The 21,160-nt window shown below is 47.1% G+C and overlaps 1 protein-coding gene and 1 pseudogene across 2 annotated transcripts in view; both read right to left on the reverse strand.

Annotated features, from left to right (window-relative positions):
* Nucleotides 1-6,629: 6,629 nt before the first annotated feature.
* LOC101396284 (large ribosomal subunit protein eL33 pseudogene) lies at nt 6,630-6,962 on the reverse strand (annotated as a pseudogene).
* Nucleotides 6,963-12,796: 5,834 nt separating this feature from the next.
* The window catches only part of L3MBTL1 (L3MBTL histone methyl-lysine binding protein 1), a 35,522-nt gene continuing 27,158 nt past the window's right edge, over nt 12,797-21,160 (reverse strand). For both annotated transcript variants that reach the window (XM_087445248.1, XM_087445247.1), the window contains one exon: nt 12,797-15,596. In XM_087445248.1, the coding sequence (XP_087301374.1) occupies nt 15,498-15,596 (99 nt within the window). In that variant the 3' untranslated portion in view covers nt 12,797-15,497. The remainder of the gene's footprint in view (nt 15,597-21,160) is intronic.

The following is a 21,160-nucleotide window of genomic DNA, read 5'->3' on the forward strand; positions in this document are numbered from 1 at the left end:
CCCTTGGGTGGGGGGTGGAAAGGGGTGGGCAACAGCTGCAGGAGAGCCCTGGAGATGCTTGGGGCTTGTTAGAAAGGGTATGAGTGTGTGGGTCAGGGTGTGTGTGTGGCGTGCGTGTGCAGGTGTTTCGTCCATTGGTGTGCTTCAGGGTGCCTGTCTTGTGTGTCAGTGTGTCCTGTGGATCAAGGTGTTTGTCAGTGTGAGTCTGTGTAGATGACCACATGTGCTCTGCTTATTAGTGTGCCTCAGTGTGACCACGTTTGTGTGATTTTATCAGTGGGTCTGTGCACCTGTGACTGTTCTTACTGTGTGTGTACAGATGTGCTTCAGTGAGCCTCGGTGTAGTGTGTTGACATGTCAGTGTATATCTTTCTATCTGTTAATGTGTTGTGTGTATGTATATAAGTGAGTCTGCAGATGAGTATGGGTGTCTATTAATACGTGTGTGACAATGTAACCACATGTGTATAGATAAGTGGTGAGTCTGTGTTCGTATTGGTGCATATCAGTAAATTTCTGTGTGTGTGTGTGTGTGTGTGTGTGTGTGTGTGTGTGTGTAGGGGGCCTCTCTGTAAGAAGACACGCTCCGCAGGGCCTAACCAAGCCAGGTGTAGACCATCTGGGGCTGAAGATGAGGTTCCAGAGACCAACCATGGCAGCTGAGAGCACTTTGCCCCCTGAGAACCTGCAGGTGTTTCAGAGCCCTGGTGTCTGGCTCAGTCCAGCTGGCCTTGGTCTTTGACTGCTTGGTCCTTTGGGCCTTTCCCTGCTGACCCCTCCAGGGCTCTGGCCGCTGTCTCCGGGGCAGGGCTGGTTGTCTCACAGCTCTCCGGCTGTGTAAGAGACAGGAAACAGGGTCCTGGCCCGCATCCTGTCTCATGAAGGCCTTGCTGCCTGGTGTGATACTTAGGTACTCACAGGGTCCCTTTCTCTCCCCTGAAGCTTGTGAGGGGTGTTCTGAGGAATGAAGGAGTTTACAGGGTCCGACACAGCCCCTGCCCTTCTGGAACTTACTGTGTGGCTACCATGTGCCACACCCAGACCTTGGCAATTCACCACAGTGGAGGGATCCATGGGGCTGGGGACAAGGGGGTTGGTCAGGCAGGGACCTGAGCCCAGTGGCCTCGGGGGTTCTCTGTAGGCTCTGAAGTGCAGTAGACCTGGGAGTGTCAGCCAAGGAAAAGCCAAGTGAACCATATCAGAGCCTTCCATCTTGCAACAAACAGATATGTTGAACCAGTACACAGATGGGAAGGATGTCATGTTGACAAAACATATATCCAGAACAAAGACACTTCTTTTCAATAACAGTCCCTGATGGGCCCTTCATTCAGCAGCACTGCTTAAAACAGGAAAATAATGGTGATAATAATAATAATAACCCAAATGTCCCACCACAGGGCACTTCAGAACACCTGCTGGCTGTAACATCTCCCTCTCTAGACCTTACATTACTCTCCAGATGTTGTCCCATTTCTCTGTTCCCTTTTTCAATTAAACTCCTTGAAAAAGTTGTCTGGACTCAGTCTCCACTGCTCCTTTTCTCTCTAGAACCCATTCCAAAGAGACCTTCATCCCAACATGCCACCAAAACAGTGGACTGGTGACCTCCATGTGCCAGACCAGTGATGAATTCTGCGTCCTCATCTCACTCGGCTTCTCTGAGGATTTGACCCACTTGGCTTCAGGAGCAGGCTTTCCTTCCACTCACTGACTGCTCTTTCTCCGTCTCTTCTGCTGGAGTCCCCTCCTCTTTTTACCCTTAAACACTGGACTGCCTCAGGGCTCAGCTCTTGGACATCTATCTACACTTGTTCCCTAACTGATCTCAACCATTTCTTTTTTTGGTGAGGAACATTGGCCCTGAGCTAATACCCATTGCCAATCTTCCCCTTTTCCTTAAGGAAGATTGGCCCTGAGCTAACATCTGTGCCCATCTTCCTCTATTTTTCATATGTGGGACGCCGCCACAGCATGGCTTAACCAGTGGTGTGTAGGTCCGTGCCTGGGATCCGAACCCACAAACCCCGGGCCGCTGAAACGGAGCACGCAAACTTAACCACTACGCCACATGGCCAGCTCTGATCTCAACCAGTTTCATGGCTTTAAGTACCAACTATACTCCACAATCTCCAATCGTCTCTCTAGCTCTGATTCTCTCCTGAACTCTGGATTTATCCATCTAAATGCTTCCTCGACACTTCACTAGTTAGATGTCTGGAGGCACCTCACTCTTTTTTTTTGTGAGGAAGATCAGCCCTGAACTAACATCTGCCAATCCTCCTCTTTTTGCTGAGGAAGACTGGCTCTGGGCTAACATCCATGCCCATCTTCCTCCACTTTATTTGGGATGCCACCACAGCATGGCCTGACAAGCGGTGCGACGGTACGTGCCCGGGATCCAAACCGGTGGCAAACCCCGGGCCGCCGCAGCGGAGCGCGCACACTTAACCGCTTGCACCACCGGGCCGGCCCCAAGAGGCACCTCACTCTTAACATGCCCAAAATGAAAGTGTTGACTCACATTGCTTCCACTCTGCCCCAGCCTGCTCCTCCCTCAGCCTTCTATCTCAGTAACAGCACTACCACCCTTTCAAAAGTTCAAGCCCGCAACTTGGAATTCATTCTAGAAAACTTGCTCCACGAAATCCCACCATAAAATCTCATTAGACTCTACCTTCACATTATATCCAGAACCCACGGGGGTCACCACCACTGCTGCAACCACGCCGCCTGAGCCACCATCATCTCTTGCACGGCTTATTGCGATAGCTTCCCTATTGTCTCTCTATTTCTGTCTTTACCCAACTACAAACTTTCTCCACCAAAAGCCAGAGTGACTCTTTTAAAATGTAAGTCAGATCATGTGACTGTGTTGCTCAAAAACTCCAGTGGCTTCCCATCACACCTAGGATCAAAATCCAAAGTCTTTACTATGGTCTAGGAGATTCCACACGACCTGGCTCCTGTCTCCGTCTCCCTCGCCAGGGAGGGAGCCTCTCTCCTCCCACACGCCAGCCTTCCCGGCTCTCTCACTGTCCGTCAAACACAGAGTGCCCTCTACCTCCTGCCCTTTGCACTTACTTTTCCCTCCACCTAGAACGCTTTTCCCCAGACATGTGCATGGCTGGCTTCCACTAACGTCAGAGAGGTCTCTGCTCAAAGTTTTGAGCCTTTTCTGATTACTGGTGACTGATGGTCCTGGTTTGTCAGGGGTTCTCCGGGATGTGAGACTTTCAGTGCTAAAACCAGTATAGTCCTGGGCAAACCAGGATGATTGGTCAGTCTACAAAACCAGTCCTGCTCATTCCCTATCCACTTTTTCTACTTTATATTTTACTTCATAACACTTATCATTCTCTGACACCTTTTCATGCAACTCTTTATTTTCTGTCTCAAGTTAGAACATCAGCTCCATGAGGACAAAGACTTTCCTCGTTTGCTGTCAAATGCCCAGCACCTAGAACAGGGCCAGGAATAGAGTTCGTGTTCACTACATATTTGACTGATGAATCAAGGAATGAATTGATAAGACAAATTATAGTACAGATGTAAAACTAAAAATTACCCAACAACAAAAACCTATGTAAATCGAAATGGGAACACATATGTGATACAATGTCAAGCAAAAAAGCAGGTTTCAAAATGGTAGGTATACCAGGGATACCATCTTTGTAAAGGAAAAAAGACATGTGTGCACATGTACATTTGTGTATAGCCACAAAAAAAAGCTGGAGGGCCACGACCCAAGGCGACAGTGGGTTAGGTTTTTATCTTTGTACCGTTGTGTGGAATTTCTCAAGATGTTGCTATTCACTTAATACTTAGGTACTAAGTCCTGGTAGGAACTTTGACATGCCTTTTGACATCACCTTCCTCCATCACCTTGACTGTGACCCCTACACCTGAGCAGCTCTCTGCTTCTAAGGCTTCTTTCTCTCCTCCACCACTGTCTTCTGATTTTCTAGCCAGACATTTTCTAGGAGCATCAATATTTTCTCCTGACTCTTCAGGCCTATAGAGACCCCTTTGAACTCCAAAGGGGTGGTCCAAGCCCCTCCATGAGCCCTCAAGCCTGTTCCTCCCCCTAACTTGCCCTAGCCTAGACTTGCATCCCTCTGCCCCATCACCATATGGACCTGCTCACATTTCCCTGGACCTGCTGAATGGGGTGGGGGTGGGGGTCATACAGTTCCCTCTCCTTGGAACTCTCTCCTGACCAGTCTTGTCTGCTTGGCTAACCCTTTTCATCTGTCCTCACTTGCCTTCCCTGGAAGCCTTGCCAGACCACTTCCTGATCCCATGAACTCTCGCCCCCTTCTCTGCACCTGCTTCTGTTGTTGCACTGTCTTGACTCTACTGTTGTTTATTCCTTTACACGCCTGCCTGCCCAGTGCACACCAATGACATCCCAATGACAGTGCACACCAAGGGCCAGCTTCGTCTTATTTTGTTCCCACGATGCCATGGGTTAGGAACTATTATCATCCCTGTTTTAAGGAGGAGGAAACTGAGGTATGGAGAGGTGAAGTGACTTGATCAAGACACACAGCTAGTAAACGATATAACTGGGATTTAACCCAGGCAGCCTGACTCCAAAGCCTCTCGCCTGAAATTTCAGGAAGAAGTTAGGAATTTAGAAAAGGAAGGAATGAAATTAGTGGGAAGGAAGTGAGGATATAAATTGGTTATTTAGGAAGGAAGAAAATTAGGCAGCTGAGAAGGCAGAGAGTTTCTTGAGAGGGAAGGAAGGAAAGGAGGGAGGAAAAGGAGAAAGAAGTTAGGAAGAAAGGAAATTAGGAAAGAAGGAAGGGAGGGAGAGAAGAGTTAGGAAGAAAAAAGGAAGGAAGGGAATTAGGAAGGAGGGTGTTAGGAAGGAAAGGAAGTAAATAGGTAGTTAGGAAGGAAGTTAGCTAGGTAACTAGTCAATCAATTGGGCAGACTAACATGCCTGCAGGCAGGTGTCCTGCTCACAGTAGAGCCTCTCACCTGAAAACTCTGGGTCCCAGCTCAGGTCCTGGGGAGCAGCCCCGAGCACAGCTCTGCCCTCCTGTCTCTCCGCATGGTCCCTCTGACCTGAAACCCAATCCCGACTTGCAGGAACAACCTTCCCAGTCAGGAGAGACCTATCACCCACTCATTCGGGCTCCTAAACCAGCTCAACCTCCCAGCCCTGCTGGCTGGGAGCTGGCTGGGAGCTGGCTGCAGGGCCTTCCAGTTACTAATTAACCACTGGACCTAAGTCACGATGCTGGCTGCACCCACTGGCTCCTCCATGGACCCTGCCCTGGGGACCCTCTGACCTTTTAAAAGCTACTGTACAACTTAAGTTGTGTGACCTTGGGCAAGTGACGTCAGCTCCCTGAGCCTCGTGTGAATTGGTGATGATGGTGTGTGTCCTACCCCACAGGGAGGGTCTCTGAAGTCCCTTTCAACCCCCTTCCCTCCCACCTCCCAGGTCCACCTCAAATGCTGACTCTCCCACATAGCCTTCCCTGATTCCATCAGCTGAATCACTTTCCCTTTCTCTTAGGGCCTGGAGAACTGACCATGGAAAGGGCTTGTCTCATGTAACTGTCTCCTCTACTCCTTCCCCGATGGAGACCACCAGCCTCTGTGATTAGGCTTTTCATGGACACCTCCAGGGAGGGGCAGCTCGTTCCCTCCTGAGCCAGCCTCATTGCCTGACACCACTGGCACTCTCCTGTGTTGAGCCAAAGCCTGCTGCCCAGAGCTCACCTGCTCTGGCACTGCCCCGGCACCATCCTGGGAGGAGAACCAAGGCTAAGCTGAGACCCATGTCCCCCTCTGCCCTTCGGAGACTTTAGGCTCAGGAACCAGGGCTCAGCTCTCCCCAGCTCTCATGGAAGGAAGGCTTTCTCCTGGTTGACCTGAAGTTACCTGGACCGAGGGTTCTAACTCAGGGCAGGGGCAGGGCCTGGCCTATTGGACAGGTGACTCCTCCTCTGTAGACAACAACCCAGAGTCTGATTGCCACACTGCTTCCTCTATTGCCTTTTCATTAGAATGTCAACCAGCTCCGCGTCATTCTAGTGCTTTAAAAACTGGCTGCTCTACCGTGCTCTGGAGGAGCCCTGCACGCCCCACGCCCCCCCTCCACCAAAACACACATCAGCATGTGTCTGGCCCCTGCCCAAAGAGTGGTGGCAGCTGGCCCAAGAGCAGAGCAAATCAGGGCAGAGCCGTGGGTCCCGCCCCTTCCCAGAGCGGCAGCTGCTTCTGCTCCGCCCAGCTCCTCCTCCCCTGCACTCCCAAAGCCGCTTTTAAAAAACTCCGCATAATGGTATTGCATAAACTGCATCAAAGAATTCCAACATACAGAAGAATGTGGAATAAAAGGTGAAAGCTTCTCCTCCAACCCATCTTCAATCTCTTTTCCAGAGGTAACTGCTGTTAACTAAATGGTGGCTATCCTTCCAGACTCTTGTGTAAGCCCTAAGCTACGCATTTTATACACTTTTTTTCCCAGAAAAGTGGGCTGTGCTATACATATTGTTCAGCAACTCATTTTTTTTCTCATACACACCTTTCCATGTCAACATATAGAGGTTCAACATTTTTTTTTCTTTCACAAATCCACACTTTTACTTATTTACTTTTCAATAAGGTTAAAGCCTTGAAGGGTGCAGCATCACACGGATTCTGTGTCCAATGGCCTTGGCAGGAAAGTTGCTTTGGGATTTGGCACGAAGCATGCCACTGTTTCCACGAGCACGAGTTACCTTTCCCCAGATTACTCTGGTTTTGTTAGGTTTGCCACCAGGAGTCACTGTGCTGTTCTTTGCTTTGTACACGTAAGCGCATCTCTTGCCTAGATAGAATTCAGTTTCATCTCGAGCATAAACACCTTCAATTTTAAGCAGGCCTATGTGCTCCCTCTGGTTCCGGAGACCTCACTTTTAGCCAGCAACAATGGCCTTGGATCACAGCCTTCCAGACATACTTGTCGTTTTAGAAATCCTGTCTCCAGAAGGCCTCCGTAGCCTCCAAGACGGCGGAAAGAGGTTTTTTAAAACATCTGCCTCACATTGTATCATGTGGGATTAATTTCCCTAGCCCTGGTCCCTCCTCGCTGTCCCTTTGCTGATGGATATTTAGGCTGCTACAGAGCAATTTCACAAAAATTCTAACAAGGCTGCAGAGAACATCTGTGTATTAATATCCTGTGGCCTTGTGCTAGTCTTTCCGTCTGATCAACTCCTACAAGTGGGAGTGCTGGGTTAATTGTGGCCTAGCCACCAAATTACTGTGAAAAGCTGTCCCAGCTGCCACGGCTGTCAGCAGTGCTTGAGTGTGCCCTTTCCCCTCAGCGATGCTGCAGAAAATAGCCAAGGCCACTCCTGCCGTGAGGCCCCTGCAGATATGAATCTCCACCCCCATCTTCTGCTGCCTTCTTCTTTTCCCTCCCACCCTCCCTGTCTCTTCCCTCTCAGCTGGCTGGATTCCGTTGTTTGGGTATTAAGGTCAAAGATAGGTTCTCACGGATGAGGAGGGGAAGCAAGAGACTGAGCCAATGGGAACCCACCGCCATGCATATTCCCTCCACCCTGACCTTCCTCCACCCACTTTTCTGTGCTTTGTCTGCTGCGCCCCCACTCCCACCATTACCCCCACCTGCACACACCTTCTCACACCTGCCGATGCATCCATTAGTAGAGGGAATAATGGGGATAGGGTCAGTACAGAAAAATCTGTTACCCACGTGGGCTGGGAGCAGAGTTCACACATAGGTCAGAGATGCACCCCCAGTTTTCTTTTGGAAAAAAAAGATTTTTAGAAAGTGATAAATGTACAAAATTTTAAAAATCAAATAGGACTATGAGGTGGATAATTATCAGTTCCTTGTCCTATTCCTCACCTTTTGTAGCTGCTTCCTTTGGTATTTACCTCCATGTGTCTAAATAGCATGATTATACTGCTATTCCTTCATCTTTCAGTTTTAAAAACGATGAAGTGGCTTCCTTCCTCCTATGGAACATGAATATTCAGATCTCGGCCATTCAAACACACACTTCTGCTTTTCCTAAACTTAATTCATAATAGCCTCATTTGATGGTTTGAAATATTGAATATATATACACACACACATATAATTCTCTCAAACTCTCTGATAAGAACTGAAAGTATCCTCTTCATACAATAATACATATCGGTTTTGGTTTGTGTTTGTTTTTTTCATCATTCCTGTAGCCTTTCATCCTTCTGTCTCACCTGGACAGGTGCTCAATTGTCAACCCGGCCCTTCCTTTCCCATCACTGGAAATTCCCTTTGTCTCTCTCCTCACTGAACATTCTGTTTCCTGGATCCTATGTTTTCCTCTTCTTTTAAAAAAAATTTTTAAGTTGTGGTTAAATCTATACAACATAAAAGTTGCCGTTTTAACCATTTTTAAGTAGACAATTCAGTGGCATTAAGTACATTCACAATGTTGTGCAACCATCACCATCTATTTCCAAAACTTTTTCACCATCCCAAAGAGAAACTCTGTAGCCATTAAGCAATAACTCTTCATTCCCCCTTCACCCCAACCCCTGGTAACCTCTAATCTACTTTCTGTTTCTGTGAATTTGCCTATTCTAGATATTTCATGTAAGTGGAATCATACAATATTTGTCCTTTTATGTCAAACAGCCAAACTGTTTTCCAGAGTGGCTACATCATTTTACATTCCAACCAGCAATTTCTCCACATCCTTGCCAACAATGATTATTTTCCTTTTTTTTTTTTTTTTTTGATTATAGCCATCCTAGTGGGTGTGAAGTGGTATCCCACTGTGGTTCATTTGCATTTCTCTAATGACTAATGATGTTGAATATCTTTTCATGTGTTTGTTAGCCATCTGCATATCTTCACTGGAGAAAAGTCTAGTCAAGTCTTCTGCCCATTTCTCTCTTGGGTTGTCTTTTTGTTGTTTAGTTTTAGGAGTTCTTTATATTTTCTGGATATTAAACCCTTGTCAGACACACAATTTGAAAATATTTCCCCCCATTCTGTAGGTTATCTTTTCACTTTCTTGGTAATGTCCTTTGATGCACAAAAGTTTTTCATTTTGAAGTTCAACTTATCTACTTTTTCTTTTGTTGCTTGTGCTTTTGGTGTCACACCTAGAATCCATTGCCAATTCCAAGGTCATAAAGATTTACTTCTGTGTTTTCTTCTAAGGGTTTTATGGTTTTAGCTCTTATATTTAGGTAATCGATCCATTTTGAGTTCATTTTTGTATACGAGGTAAGGTAGGCATCCCACTTCATTTCTTTCACACATGGAAATCCAGTTGTCCCAGCACCATTTGTTGAAGAGATTGTTCTCTTCAGTCAAACGGACTTGACACTCTTATCAAAAATCAACTGGGCATAGATGTATGGGTTTATTTCCAGATTCTCAATTCTATTCAATCAGTCTTTACGTCTGTCCTTATGCCAGTATCACACTATTTTGATTACGTTATCTTTGTATTAAGTTTTGAAATCAGGAAGTCTGAGTCCTCCAACTTCGTTCTTTTTCAAGATTGCTTTGGCTTTTTGGGGCCCCTTGCAATTCCATATGAATATGTGAATCAGCTATTCCATTCCTGGAAAAAAAGCCACTGGACTTTTGGTAGGGTTTGCACTGAATCTGTAGATCGCTTTGGATAGTATTGACATCTTAACACTATTAAGTCTTCCTACCCATGAACACAGATGTCTTTCCGTTTATTTAGGTCTTTAATTCTTTCAGCAATGTTTTGTAGTTCTCAGCATATAAGTCTTTCACCTCCTTGTTTACGTTTACTCCTAGGTATTTTATTCTTTCAGATGCTATTATAAATGGGATTGTTTTATTAATTTCCTTTTCGGATTGTTTGTTGCAGGTGTATAGAAACACAAGTGATTTTTGTGTGCTGATCTTACATCCTGCAACTTTATTAGCTCTACCAGCTTTCTTGTGGATTTTTCATACAGTCGTCCCTTCGTATCTGCCAGGTTTTGGCTCCAGGACCCCCCCGGGGTACCAAAATCCACAGATGCTGAAGTCTCTTATACAAAATGGGGTAGTATTTGCACATAACCTATGCACATCCTCCCATATATTTAAGTCATCTCTAGATTACTTATGTTACTTAATACAGTGTAAATACTATGTAAATAGTTGTTACACTGTATCATTTAGGGATAAATGGTAAGAAAAAAAGGTCTATACATGTTCAGTACAGATGCAACCATTGTAGGCCTTTTGATTCCCAGTTGGTTGAATCCACAGATGCAGAACTCACAGATATGGAGGGTCGACTGTATATAAGATCATGTCATCTATGAAGAGAGATAGTTTTACATCTTCCTGTCCAATTTGGGTGCCTTTCATTTCTTTTTCTTATCTAATTGCTCTGGCTGGAACTTCCAGTACAATACTGAATAGCAGTGGTAAAAGGGGGCTTCCTTGTCTTGTTCTTCATCTTAGGGAGAAATCTTTCAGTCTTTTGACATTGAGTATGATGCTAGCTGTTTTTTTTTTTTTTTTTTTTTTTTTGTAGGTGCTCTTTATCATGTTGAGGAAGTTCCCTTCTATTCCTAGTTTTCTGTTTTTACTGTGAAAGGGTGTTGGATTTTATCAAATGCCTTTTCTGCATCAATTAAGAGGATCATATGTTTTTTCCCCCGTGTTCTAGTAATGTGGTGTATTACATAGATTGATTTTCTTGTGTTGAACTACCCTTGCATTCCTGGGATCTTCCTCTTTTTTGATTTACTTTTTCATTTTGATGGAGCACATCCTCCTGTGGCTTCCTGGGGAAAGGTGCACAGGAGGTAAAAGTTTGAAACTTTGTATGTTTAAAAACGTTCTGCCTTCACATTTGTTTGACAGCTTGGCTGAGTACAGAATTCTAGGGTGGAAATAAATTTCCTTTGGAATTGTGAAGACATTGCTCCACTCTCTTGCTTCCAGCATTGCTATTGAGAAGTTCAACACTATAGTGACTCATGTTCATTTGGATGAGACCTCTTTTATTCACTCTGGAAGCTTTTTAGATCTTCTCTCTGTTCTCAATATTCTGACATCTCAAAATAACGTAGCTTGGTGACATTCCTTTTGCATTCATTGCACTGGGCATTCAGTGTGACTTTTCAATTTGTAGACTATTGTCTCTCACCTACATGAAATTTCCTTTTTTCTTTGGTGATGAAGAGTGGCCCTGAGCTAACATCTATGCCAACCTTCCTCTATTTTGTATGTGGGACACCTCCACAGCATGGCTTGATGAGTGATGCAGGTCCGTGCCCGGGATCTGAATCCGTGAACCCAGGCCACCGAAGTGGAGCATGCTGAACTTAACCACTATGCCCCCAGGTCAGCCCCAAAATTTCCTTTTTGTTTTTATTTTTATGTATGTATGTATGTATGTATTTATGAAGATTGGCCCTGTGCTAACATCTGTTGCCAATCTTCCTCTTTTTCTTTTTCCTCCCCAAAGCCCCAGTACACAGTTGTGTATCATAGTTGTAGCGCTGTAGCTCTTCTATATGGGACGTCACCTCAGCATGGCTTGATGAGTGGTGAGTAGGCCCACGCCCAGGATCTGAACCAGTGAACCCTGGCCCACCAAAGCAGAACGCACGAACTTAACCGCTGCGCTACCGGGCCGGCCCTTGTTTTTATTTTATATAGTTTTTTTCTGTTCTCTCTTATTGGCATTCTTATTAGTTGTACATTGGACCTCCAGCAAGGCCTCTAATTTCCTCATTCATTCCCATTCTTCACCTCTTTGTCTTTTAGTTTACTTTCTTGGCAATATCCTCATCTTTATCTTTCAACACTTGAGTTGCATTATTTTGTCTCTGCAACCACATTTTAAATTTCCAAAGTCCTTTCTTGTCTCTTAATCTTTCTTTTCTCTTTATAACAGCACGGCTGGTAGAGGATTAGCTTTCGACAAGTGGAAAGATCAACTCTTCCACTGTGATAGGCAGGAAGGAGGAAGGATGGATGTGGGTGGGAGGAGACTGGCAGATAAGGTGGCAGGAAGGTGGGGGGCATCCCTTCTGATGACTTCCATTTTCTCTGTGACGTAGATGGTGAGGACATCTGTTGAGACAACAGGAGGGTAATGGGGTAGGAGGTTTGAGGAGCATGATAAGAGAAGTCACAGCTAACCCCCCAAAAAGCTCGGCTGCCTCCTGGGCAGCGCTGAGGGTTCACAGTGAAGCCAGAGGCCATCAGTCAACCACAGCACCCATCTGCTAGGTCAGGTAAGCTCCTGGTCAAGACGTGGAGATGACGGGCTCTTGGGCAGCTCTATGGTTGGTACTCTTCTAGCCAAGCAGTCTGGAAGAGCAGCGGGGCAAGGGAATTAAGGATATTGACAAGAAAGGGGTTGACGTGACTGGATGTGGCATTTTAGCCACTTCCCCGTCTGCTCACATAGCCTCTGGGAACCACAACAAACTCGAACCGTTCAGCTTGACATTCCCCACCTGAAAGTTTGATGTTATTTTAAAAACTGGAGGCTTCCTTGAATTTCCTCGCCTTGACCACTTAGAAACTATCATGCATCAGGCCCTTTGTACACTGTTCTCTGGGGGTTCCCGTTGTTTATATCTCTCAATGTAGATAAGCATATCCATTTATCTTTGTTCTTTGTTTCTTACCTTTAAAATAGAATAAAAATCAGATTCTTTAGGACCCCTAACAGCAAAGAGAACACTTTATTCTCTTCAGTAAACAGCACTATTGGTATTTATCTTGTGTTTTCTGGATGTTTTATCATGAAAATAGAAACGAACTCCGCATATTATCCAGTTGTTCAAGTTTATTTATGTTGTTTTAATACATTGACAAACACAGCACATTTTGTTTGTAACTTTTTCTCCTTCAAGAGTCACGAGTCACTTTATCTTAAACCAGAGAATTCTATTAAAGAACGCATGTGTGCACACGCACACACACACACACATACACACACACACGAGGCAAGTACAAAAAATGTAACACCACCAAAGTGCATGTGAATGAAAGTGCAAACAGGCTTCATTTTCAAACTCTGGGATCACTCTCTCTGCTTCAAGAATTAAATAGAAACGTCCCCACTGCCCTAGGCCAGGGCTGGGCAAGGGCTGGGCGAGGCTGCTGGGGGCCAAAGTGTAAGTGGTGTCTGCTGCTGGAGAGCAGGGCAGAGGGCACAGGGCACTGGGCACCGGCGCCAACTCCTTCCCCTCATTGCGCTCCCAGGTCAAGGGTCAATGATCCCATTTGGGGACAGGATGGGGGTGAAGGGGCAGTGGGGTAGACAAAAGGCAGAGTTTTTTCTTTTTTTATGATTTGGTCTCTTTCCAGAAAGTTTTACATTGGTGCAGAAAGTGCTGAGGCCTCAAAGTTCGGAGGCTGGGGGCCCTTTTCTCCAAGACGCTTAGTCCACCCTGTCTTTCCCGTAGGCAAGCATTAGGAGCGTGGCTGGCAGATCCACATCGCGAAGCTCTCCCAGCCCTGCTCCTTAGAAGTGGTGAGATGCCACAGCACAGCTGTGCATACTTGCTGCCTTCTCCTCACACCAGAAAGCCAGCGAGCATCTCGCCTCAGTTTCAGAGAGGAGCAGACAAGGCCAAGGAGCTGGTGCGTTTTGCCACCACCCATGCAAACAAGCTAGAGAGGCTCAGGCTTGCTCCTCCTTCCTCTTGGCCAAGGGGGCACCAATGCAACCTCTGTAACCCCAACCCTCAGCCAGGGGCAGGGCCCGCTCAGCTTCCTCTCAGGAAGGCTGTGCTCAGAGCTGCCAACTACAGGCTGAAAGGGAAAGGACATCTGAAGCCCTGCGGGAGCTCAGCTGGGGGGACGAATGGCTGTCCTGGCAAAGCTGTCTGGGCCCACGTGAGAGAGGGTCCCCGACTGGGCTGGGGCAGGAATCAACAGAGCTTTGGGTTTCCCGCCTCTACAGGAAAGATAAAGCTTCATATTTTAATAATAGCCCTTGACATTTTCCCAGCACCAAGCCTCACATCTGCACCCTGTCAAACACTTCTGAGAGCGCCCTACACACACACACACACACACACACACACACACACACACACGCGACTGAGAGAAGGGGTCTTGGGAAGGCCCCCCTGGCTCCACACCCTGCAGGCCCATCTCAGCACCCGGGGCCACCAGAGCTTGGCAGTTGCCCCTCACCTCCAGTGGGGCCTCTGTCCCCACCCCTCAAGGCTGGGAGGCAGGTTTGGCAGTGGCTCAGTGGAGGCTGGGTGCCCACTTAGACAGAAAAGTCGAAGTCCCAGAGCCCTAGCAGGCTCCCAGTTGGCAGTGCAAGACAGATGGAGAGTGGTAAGAAAGGCTTAAAGGACACAGAAGAATTCACTTTCCCAACTCAAGTGGTCTTTATAAGACTCCTCAAGAGCAAGACATTTAAGGGACAGGCAGAATGTGATGTCATGGGGTGTGTGTGCTAGACAGAGTGCTACATGCCCACGGCAGGAGGCTTGGCAGGCATGGAGCCCTCACCCCATGGGCAATATCTTGGCTGAGATCCACGCCTGCAGAAAAGGATGCTATGCCCAGCTTTGGGAGCCACCATGCCTGCTGGAGCTGCTGCTCTGGCCAAAGACCCCAGATCGTCTGACATACCTTTGGGCTGGCCTCGGCTACCTAGCTGGCAGGCGGCTTCCTCCCGACGTCGACACAGGAAGGGAGTATGGGGAACAGCTGTGGAACCTTAACCTCGGCCGCAGAGGTAAAGCAGGCTCTAAACACCCACTGTGCTGGAAACAGGACTTGGCGTGGGACACAAATGCCAAGTGGTCCAGAACTGGGCATGTTTAAGAAGGCATCTCAGCTCAGAATCTCCCAATTCTGAGCAAAAGGGAGCAAGGCAGCCAGAGACTCCCAATGGATCCTATGAAAACATGTTTCTGAGGCTCACCCGTCTAAGGGGGAAGAGCCAGTGGGGTCTGGCTGGGCCAAGGCTGGGGACACTGCCCAGGAAACCAGGCAGCAGAATGAGGGCAGCAAAATCAGAAAAGGAGGGAGGTATCTTTCTGAGTAAACATGTTTGGGGCAGGGTTACTTCTTGGTAGGAGGAAAGGAGATAAGGAAAGAAAAGCAGAGAGAGATGCTGAAGAGAAAAGGGCCTCAGATCGGAGGACTCCCGTTCTACCAGACTGTTCTCAACTGCTAAGAAAAAGACCCGAAGGGTGATAGAACAAGTCAGCTGGAGATGTGGGGCTTCCAGAGGCAGGGCGTCTCCAAGCTATTCCATCAGCAATGCTCCCCCAGCCCAGTCACACCTCACCGCTGTGCCTGGTGGCAGGTGAGCCCAGGACTGGGCAGCAAGGACTCCATCTCCCCCAGGGCTCCTCTGCTCCCATGTACCTTGTAGGAAGCAGCCCCGGAGAGAAGGACCAGCCCTGGTAAGATAGAGACGGTGGTGGGGGTGCAGGTGGGACGTGAGGAACTCGAGTCGGGAAGGAAGCATCAGCTGCAGAGGGAGGCCCAGCTGAGCTGGAGCCAGTCACTTTAAGGTGTCATCGGCGTTTTTGAACATGAGAATGGCATTATAGATCTTCAAGGCTGGACCCAGCTTGACGCTCATGATCTTCACAATGTCTGCCTGTGTCAGCAAAAGGAAGGCCTCGCCGTCAATCATCTGAGGGGTCAGGGGAGGCGGAAAGAGGAGAAGGTGGAGAGGGTCATGGGGAGGGGGTGAAGGGTGGGAGGATGTGCATGGGAGTGGGGAGGGGAGAAAGAAAATTGGAGAAAAGGATATGGGGGGAGGGAAGGAGGAGGGAGAGGGAGAAGGAAGGCAAAGGAGAAAGGAGTAGGGAGGGAGAAAGGAAAAAAGGAAGACAGCAATGCGGACAGAGAAGGAAAGAAAGACATCCACTGGCTCCCCCATGGCCACACACACATTCTTTCTCTTTCCCTTTCTCTCTTTCTGCTGACCAGTCTGGATTTCAGTGTGTATTTGTATAACATCTTCTGAGTCCTCACTGACACTGGCTTCAAAAAACCTGCTGTTGCTGCCCCCACAGGAACCCACTGGTCAAGCTTAGTGCTGCTAACAGTAAACAAGGAGACACTGTGGGTATTCCAACGTGATGCCGTATGAGGTACGTGGTGTTACCTGTGAGCTACCCTTGAGAGAGTGAGCGAGAAAGGGGGTGGGGAGGGGGAGAGAGAGAGAGCAAAGAGGAGGAGAGAGGAAGAGAGAGATTTGATCTGAATCTAACCAAGCTCCTGGATCTAACTTCCAGTTTAGAGGAAATACAGGGGATAGTGGAACAAGTTAAGTGACACCACAAGGAAGCAATGAGATGAATCCAGAAGGGCACATTCTGCAAGACTTTTTTCAATGTCATGAAAAAGAAGAAAGAAAAAAAAAGAGAAGAGACTATTCTAGAATAAGAGTTATTTAAGAGACATAACAACCCAAACCAATCATGTGGACCTTGTTTGGATCCTGGCTCAAGAACACCAACTGCAAAGGATATTCTGGGCACAACCAGGGAAATCTGAATACAGCCAGGGTATCAGGTGATATGAAGGCATTACTGTCAATTTGCTAGGTGGGATAACAATGTGGTGGTTATGCAGAGAAAGACTTTAGTTTTTCGAGATGCATGCTAAAGTACTCAGGGGTGAAATGCCATGATATCCATTATTTACTTAAAATTACTTCATCTAAAAACAGGTGTCGGGTGGCCCAGTGACGTAGTGGTTAAGTGCGTGCACTCTGCTGCTGGCAGCCCGGGTTTGGATCTGGGCACGCATCAAGGCACCGCTTGTCAGGCCATGCTGTGGCAGCATCCCATATAAAGTGGAGGAAGATGGGCACAGATGTTAGCCCAGGGCCGGTCTTCCTCAGCAAAAAGAGGAGGATTGGCATGGATGTTAGCTCAGGGCTGATCTTCCTCACACACAAAAAATAAATAAATAAAATAAATAAATAAAAACAGGTGACACAAATATGGAAACTGTCGATAATTGCTAACTCCAGGGGATAGGTACCTGGGTAGGGACAGGGAGGGAAGAAGCCAGTTGTGGAGGAGGGAATGAGATGAAGAGAGCTCGGGAGAGGGCTATGTGAGGCTAGGGACGGGAGTGGGGGGTGTTGAGCAAACAGGGCATTGTCTCTCAGAGGGTGGGCTCTGGCTGGGCTGGGGAGCCCCTGGGCAGGAGAACCATGTGGACCGGACCTTGTCCCACCATTTAGCCTGAAGAAGCCCTTCCTCTGGGACTCCTTTTTTGAGGAGGCACCATCCCTCCTAGGCCCAATCCTTAAGAATCATGGCAAATAAAACACTTCTATGGTGTTTCTTACATACCCGGCTCTGTTCTTAAACACTTTTTGTATATTAACTCATTTAGTCCTCACAACACCCCTATGAAGCAGTACCAGTGTTACCCCCATTTTATAGATGGGGAAACTGAGGCAGAAGGGCTAAGGAATTTGCCCAAGATACACCTGGTTTGTAGGTGCTGGAGCCGTGACTCCAGAGCGTGTGCTCTTAACCACTGTGAGCCATGGAGAGGGGCTCTCATGCATATGATTCATGCAGCTCCGGGGGTGATGCCCCCCAAGCGTGGCCCTGCCCATGAGCCTCCTCACATCCAGCTCCACAGACTGAACTATGGATCCTTCCCAAATCACTGGGTGTTTTCTGCCTCGGACCTCTGCTCCCTGTATCACCCCTGCCTGGTAGCCCTTCTCTCTGTCGGCCGGCTGAACCCCAGTGCTTCTCCCAATGTTCAGAGATGCCCGCTCCTGCCACTCTGCCTGGAGCTCACACAGTTCAACAAACTCCACTGAACTGTATGGGTCTGCTCACTTGTCTTCCAGGAGCGCCAGATGGCTGCTTATCTGATATTTAGTGGGTGCTCAGTGAACAATGAAAGGGTGAATAAAAGGGTCTCTGAGATGTGGCAACAGGCAGGATGCATCTCAGAGAGGCTGGCGACCTTAGAGGTTAAACTGGGTCGGGGCAATGAACCCCATACAGCTGTCCTCCCAGCAGCTATGAGAAAAGTTTCCTGGTCCTTCACTATTCACTAACCAAAGAAGCTCTGAAAACTGGCACTTCTGATGGCTAAACATCTTCTAAAAATAAAGAAAGAAAAGAAAAGCCTAATAGCTAAAAGTTCCTGATGAGATTATCTGTGTTATGCTTCCTTTCAAACACCCTAAGGTGACCTGTCAAGTGCAAATGGGCCTCCCAGGTCTAATGTCTGGGGTCAGGCGAGTAAGTGCACGTCCCCCATCCTATCCATGCAGATGGCACCTAAGACAAGGAGATCAAAGGCAGAGCAGTTCCCAGAGTCTGCCATTCCACTGTCTCTCCAGTGCCTCCTCGATGGGAGAAGTGCCCCAGATACTAAGAGTTGTGCGGGGGACCCATCAGCCACATGGCCATCCCAGGAGGCAACACCCTTAGACCTATGGAGCCCTCTCTGCTGATCTCAGCAGATGTGTCTGTGCAGAAACACCCAATTCCAGACACCCTGTGCTGGTTAGGCTCTGGGGTTCCCTCTCAGTGGTTCCACTGAATCACAGAGCCTGGACCAGGAAGAGCTGGGGCCACTACCCCTAAGTGGCCTTGACATCTTAAAATTCAGAATATGAAGAAAAGGAATCCTAGACATAGTTAAATATGCAGCATGGATTTTTATGAGAGCTCATTTATTATTATTCAGAAAACCCATTGGTATGGTTCCTGTGCATCACCTGGACCTTTCTCACCAGGTAATCGCCAAGGACCAGATTCTAGGTTCTTCAAAGCAAAGACTGGAGTTTGTGGTCTAGCAATTTGGGACTAAGTAAGGGGACAATGAGATCATTTCAGAACATACAAGATGTATGTATGCTGGTGTGTATGGGGAGTTTCGAGACATAATATTAGGAAAAAGGTCATGTTCTGACCTTGAAGGTAGAGGACATCAACAGAAAAATGCATAAAATGAACCAAATGCAATAATCCACCCTAAGCAATAGCCCACAGTGCTGTGGATAGGACCGGAGAATTTGTCAAGTGGAGGTAACCCGAACAGATCCTTAGAGAGCCATGTGTGGAATGTTTAACACAGGCCAGGCTAAAACCTAATCAGTACTGTCAAAACTTGATTGAGGAGACTTCTATGCTATCACAACAGAAAGACATCGCCCACAAGGAACCCAAGAAAAAGGGACATTCAGGGAGAAGGAAGTCGCCACTGTTTATCCAGCTGCACTATTAGCAGAGCTTGGCAGGCCCTCTCTGTCCTTCCATGACACCTGGCACACACCTCTCTCGGAGCCCTTACCACACTCTGCCAGAAGCAGCATTTACAATTCTGTGTCCCCTACCCGGGGAGCCTTGAGAGCAGGGACTTCTGTATCCTCATCACCTTACACTGGGCCAGGCACACAGTCGACATCAATTATTTGCTGAATAAATTAAACAAATACACAAGAGCTACAATAAAGGTGACTAAGAGAGGACTGGGCAGACTTTCCTTAGGACCATCAATGCTGACTACCAGACTGGACAGACTACCCATAAGACCATCTACCCACTTTGCTCTAATTTCTTACTCATGAAGCATTGCTCTAATGACTGGTCTGCATCCCAGCTGGAGAGAATCTTGACCGACATGCCTGAATGCCTTCAATGCATCAGTTCAGCCAGAAAAAGCCCACTCCCTGGAGCACGGTCCTCACTGGAGAAACTAATGACGTGGACCAGATGCTGGAGAAGGCAATCCTCAGCCCCCACAAAGGTCCTGCTCGACTCTGAGTCTCTATTTGATGCTGGTGACCCACAAGCACACCTTCCCACTTCTTGGTCATTCTTTTTTGTATCACAGACAATGCTGAACCGAGATACGCAGCAGACGTTCCTGGGAGAGAGAGCCCTTCTCCCAACAAGTGGAGAATGCCAGAGCATCAAGCTCTTGGGTAGCTCTGCAGCTGGCTGAACAACTGCACTCAAACAGTGCTGATTTATGACCTGATGTCACCTAAAGGAAGATCTCTAATGGGTGCCACATGGTTCTGCTCTGTCTCATTAAACACGTGTGGTGAAGACTTGGTTGAGGACACAGAAAGCTTAGTTATCAAATGTACAAGTTGTATGAGGCTGGAAAGGCTTATTAATATCAGAGATGATAGAATCAAGATTTAAAACAATGAGACTACGGAACCAATACGATAACATTTAATAGGGATAAATGCAAAGTTTTACATTAGGTTGATAAAAAAAAACCCAGTGGTACAAGAAACACACTGGAAAACTTGGTTAGACTATAATGGAAAATTGACATAAAAGGCACTTGGGGACTTTCATGAACCCCAAACTGGTGTGATGTGGCTATAATAAAGCTAGTGCAAACCAAAGTTTTGCTAATAAAAATATAGGGTTCAAATTTAGGGGAAGAGAAAACAACCCAAATGTCCATTAACAGGAAAACTGTGGGATACTCATAAAATGGAGCACTACTCAGCAATAAAAACGAACAAACTACTGGTGTACACAACAAGGATGAACCTCAAAAGCATTACACTGAGTGAAAAGAGATAGACAAAGAAGAGTATGTGCTGTATGATTCCATGTATATGAAGTTCAAGAACGGATAAAACTAATCTTTGGTGCTAGAAATCAGAACAGTGATTGCCTATGAGGGTGGGCACTGACAAAAAGGGCCAAGAAAGAACTTTCTGGTATGATGGAAATGTTTTATATCTTGATTGAAGTATCGGGTTCAGGGTGTATACATTTCACAAAACTTGTGGAATTGTACTTTTAAGACGTGTGCATTTCACTCCATGTAAATTTTATCTTCATTAAAAAACATCTAGGTGTCCGTTCATCAATTGTAACAAATGCACCACTCTGGCGAGAGATCTTGATAATGGGGGAGGCTGTGCATGTGTTGGGGCAGGGGGATATATGGGAAATCTCTGTACCTTCCTCTCAGTTTTGCTGTGAACCTAAAACTACTCCAAAAAAGTAGTCTTTTTAAAAGCAAAACCAAAAAACATCTAGGGGAGCAGCCCAGTGTGTTCTGTGTTGGTCAGAGGGCATCTGAACCACGGGGTGCAGCTCTGAACACACACATTATAGTAATCTTTGACCAACCCAGAAGGCAAGCACCCAGAACGGGGAGGAGTTTGACAGCTCCACCACACAAGGATCCGATGGA

The sequence above is a fragment of the Ceratotherium simum genome, chromosome 21 (genome assembly GCF_057802395.1).
Source record: "Ceratotherium simum simum isolate JZ-2026a chromosome 21, ASM5780239v1, whole genome shotgun sequence".
Classification (NCBI taxonomy): Eukaryota; Metazoa; Chordata; class Mammalia; order Perissodactyla; family Rhinocerotidae; genus Ceratotherium; species Ceratotherium simum.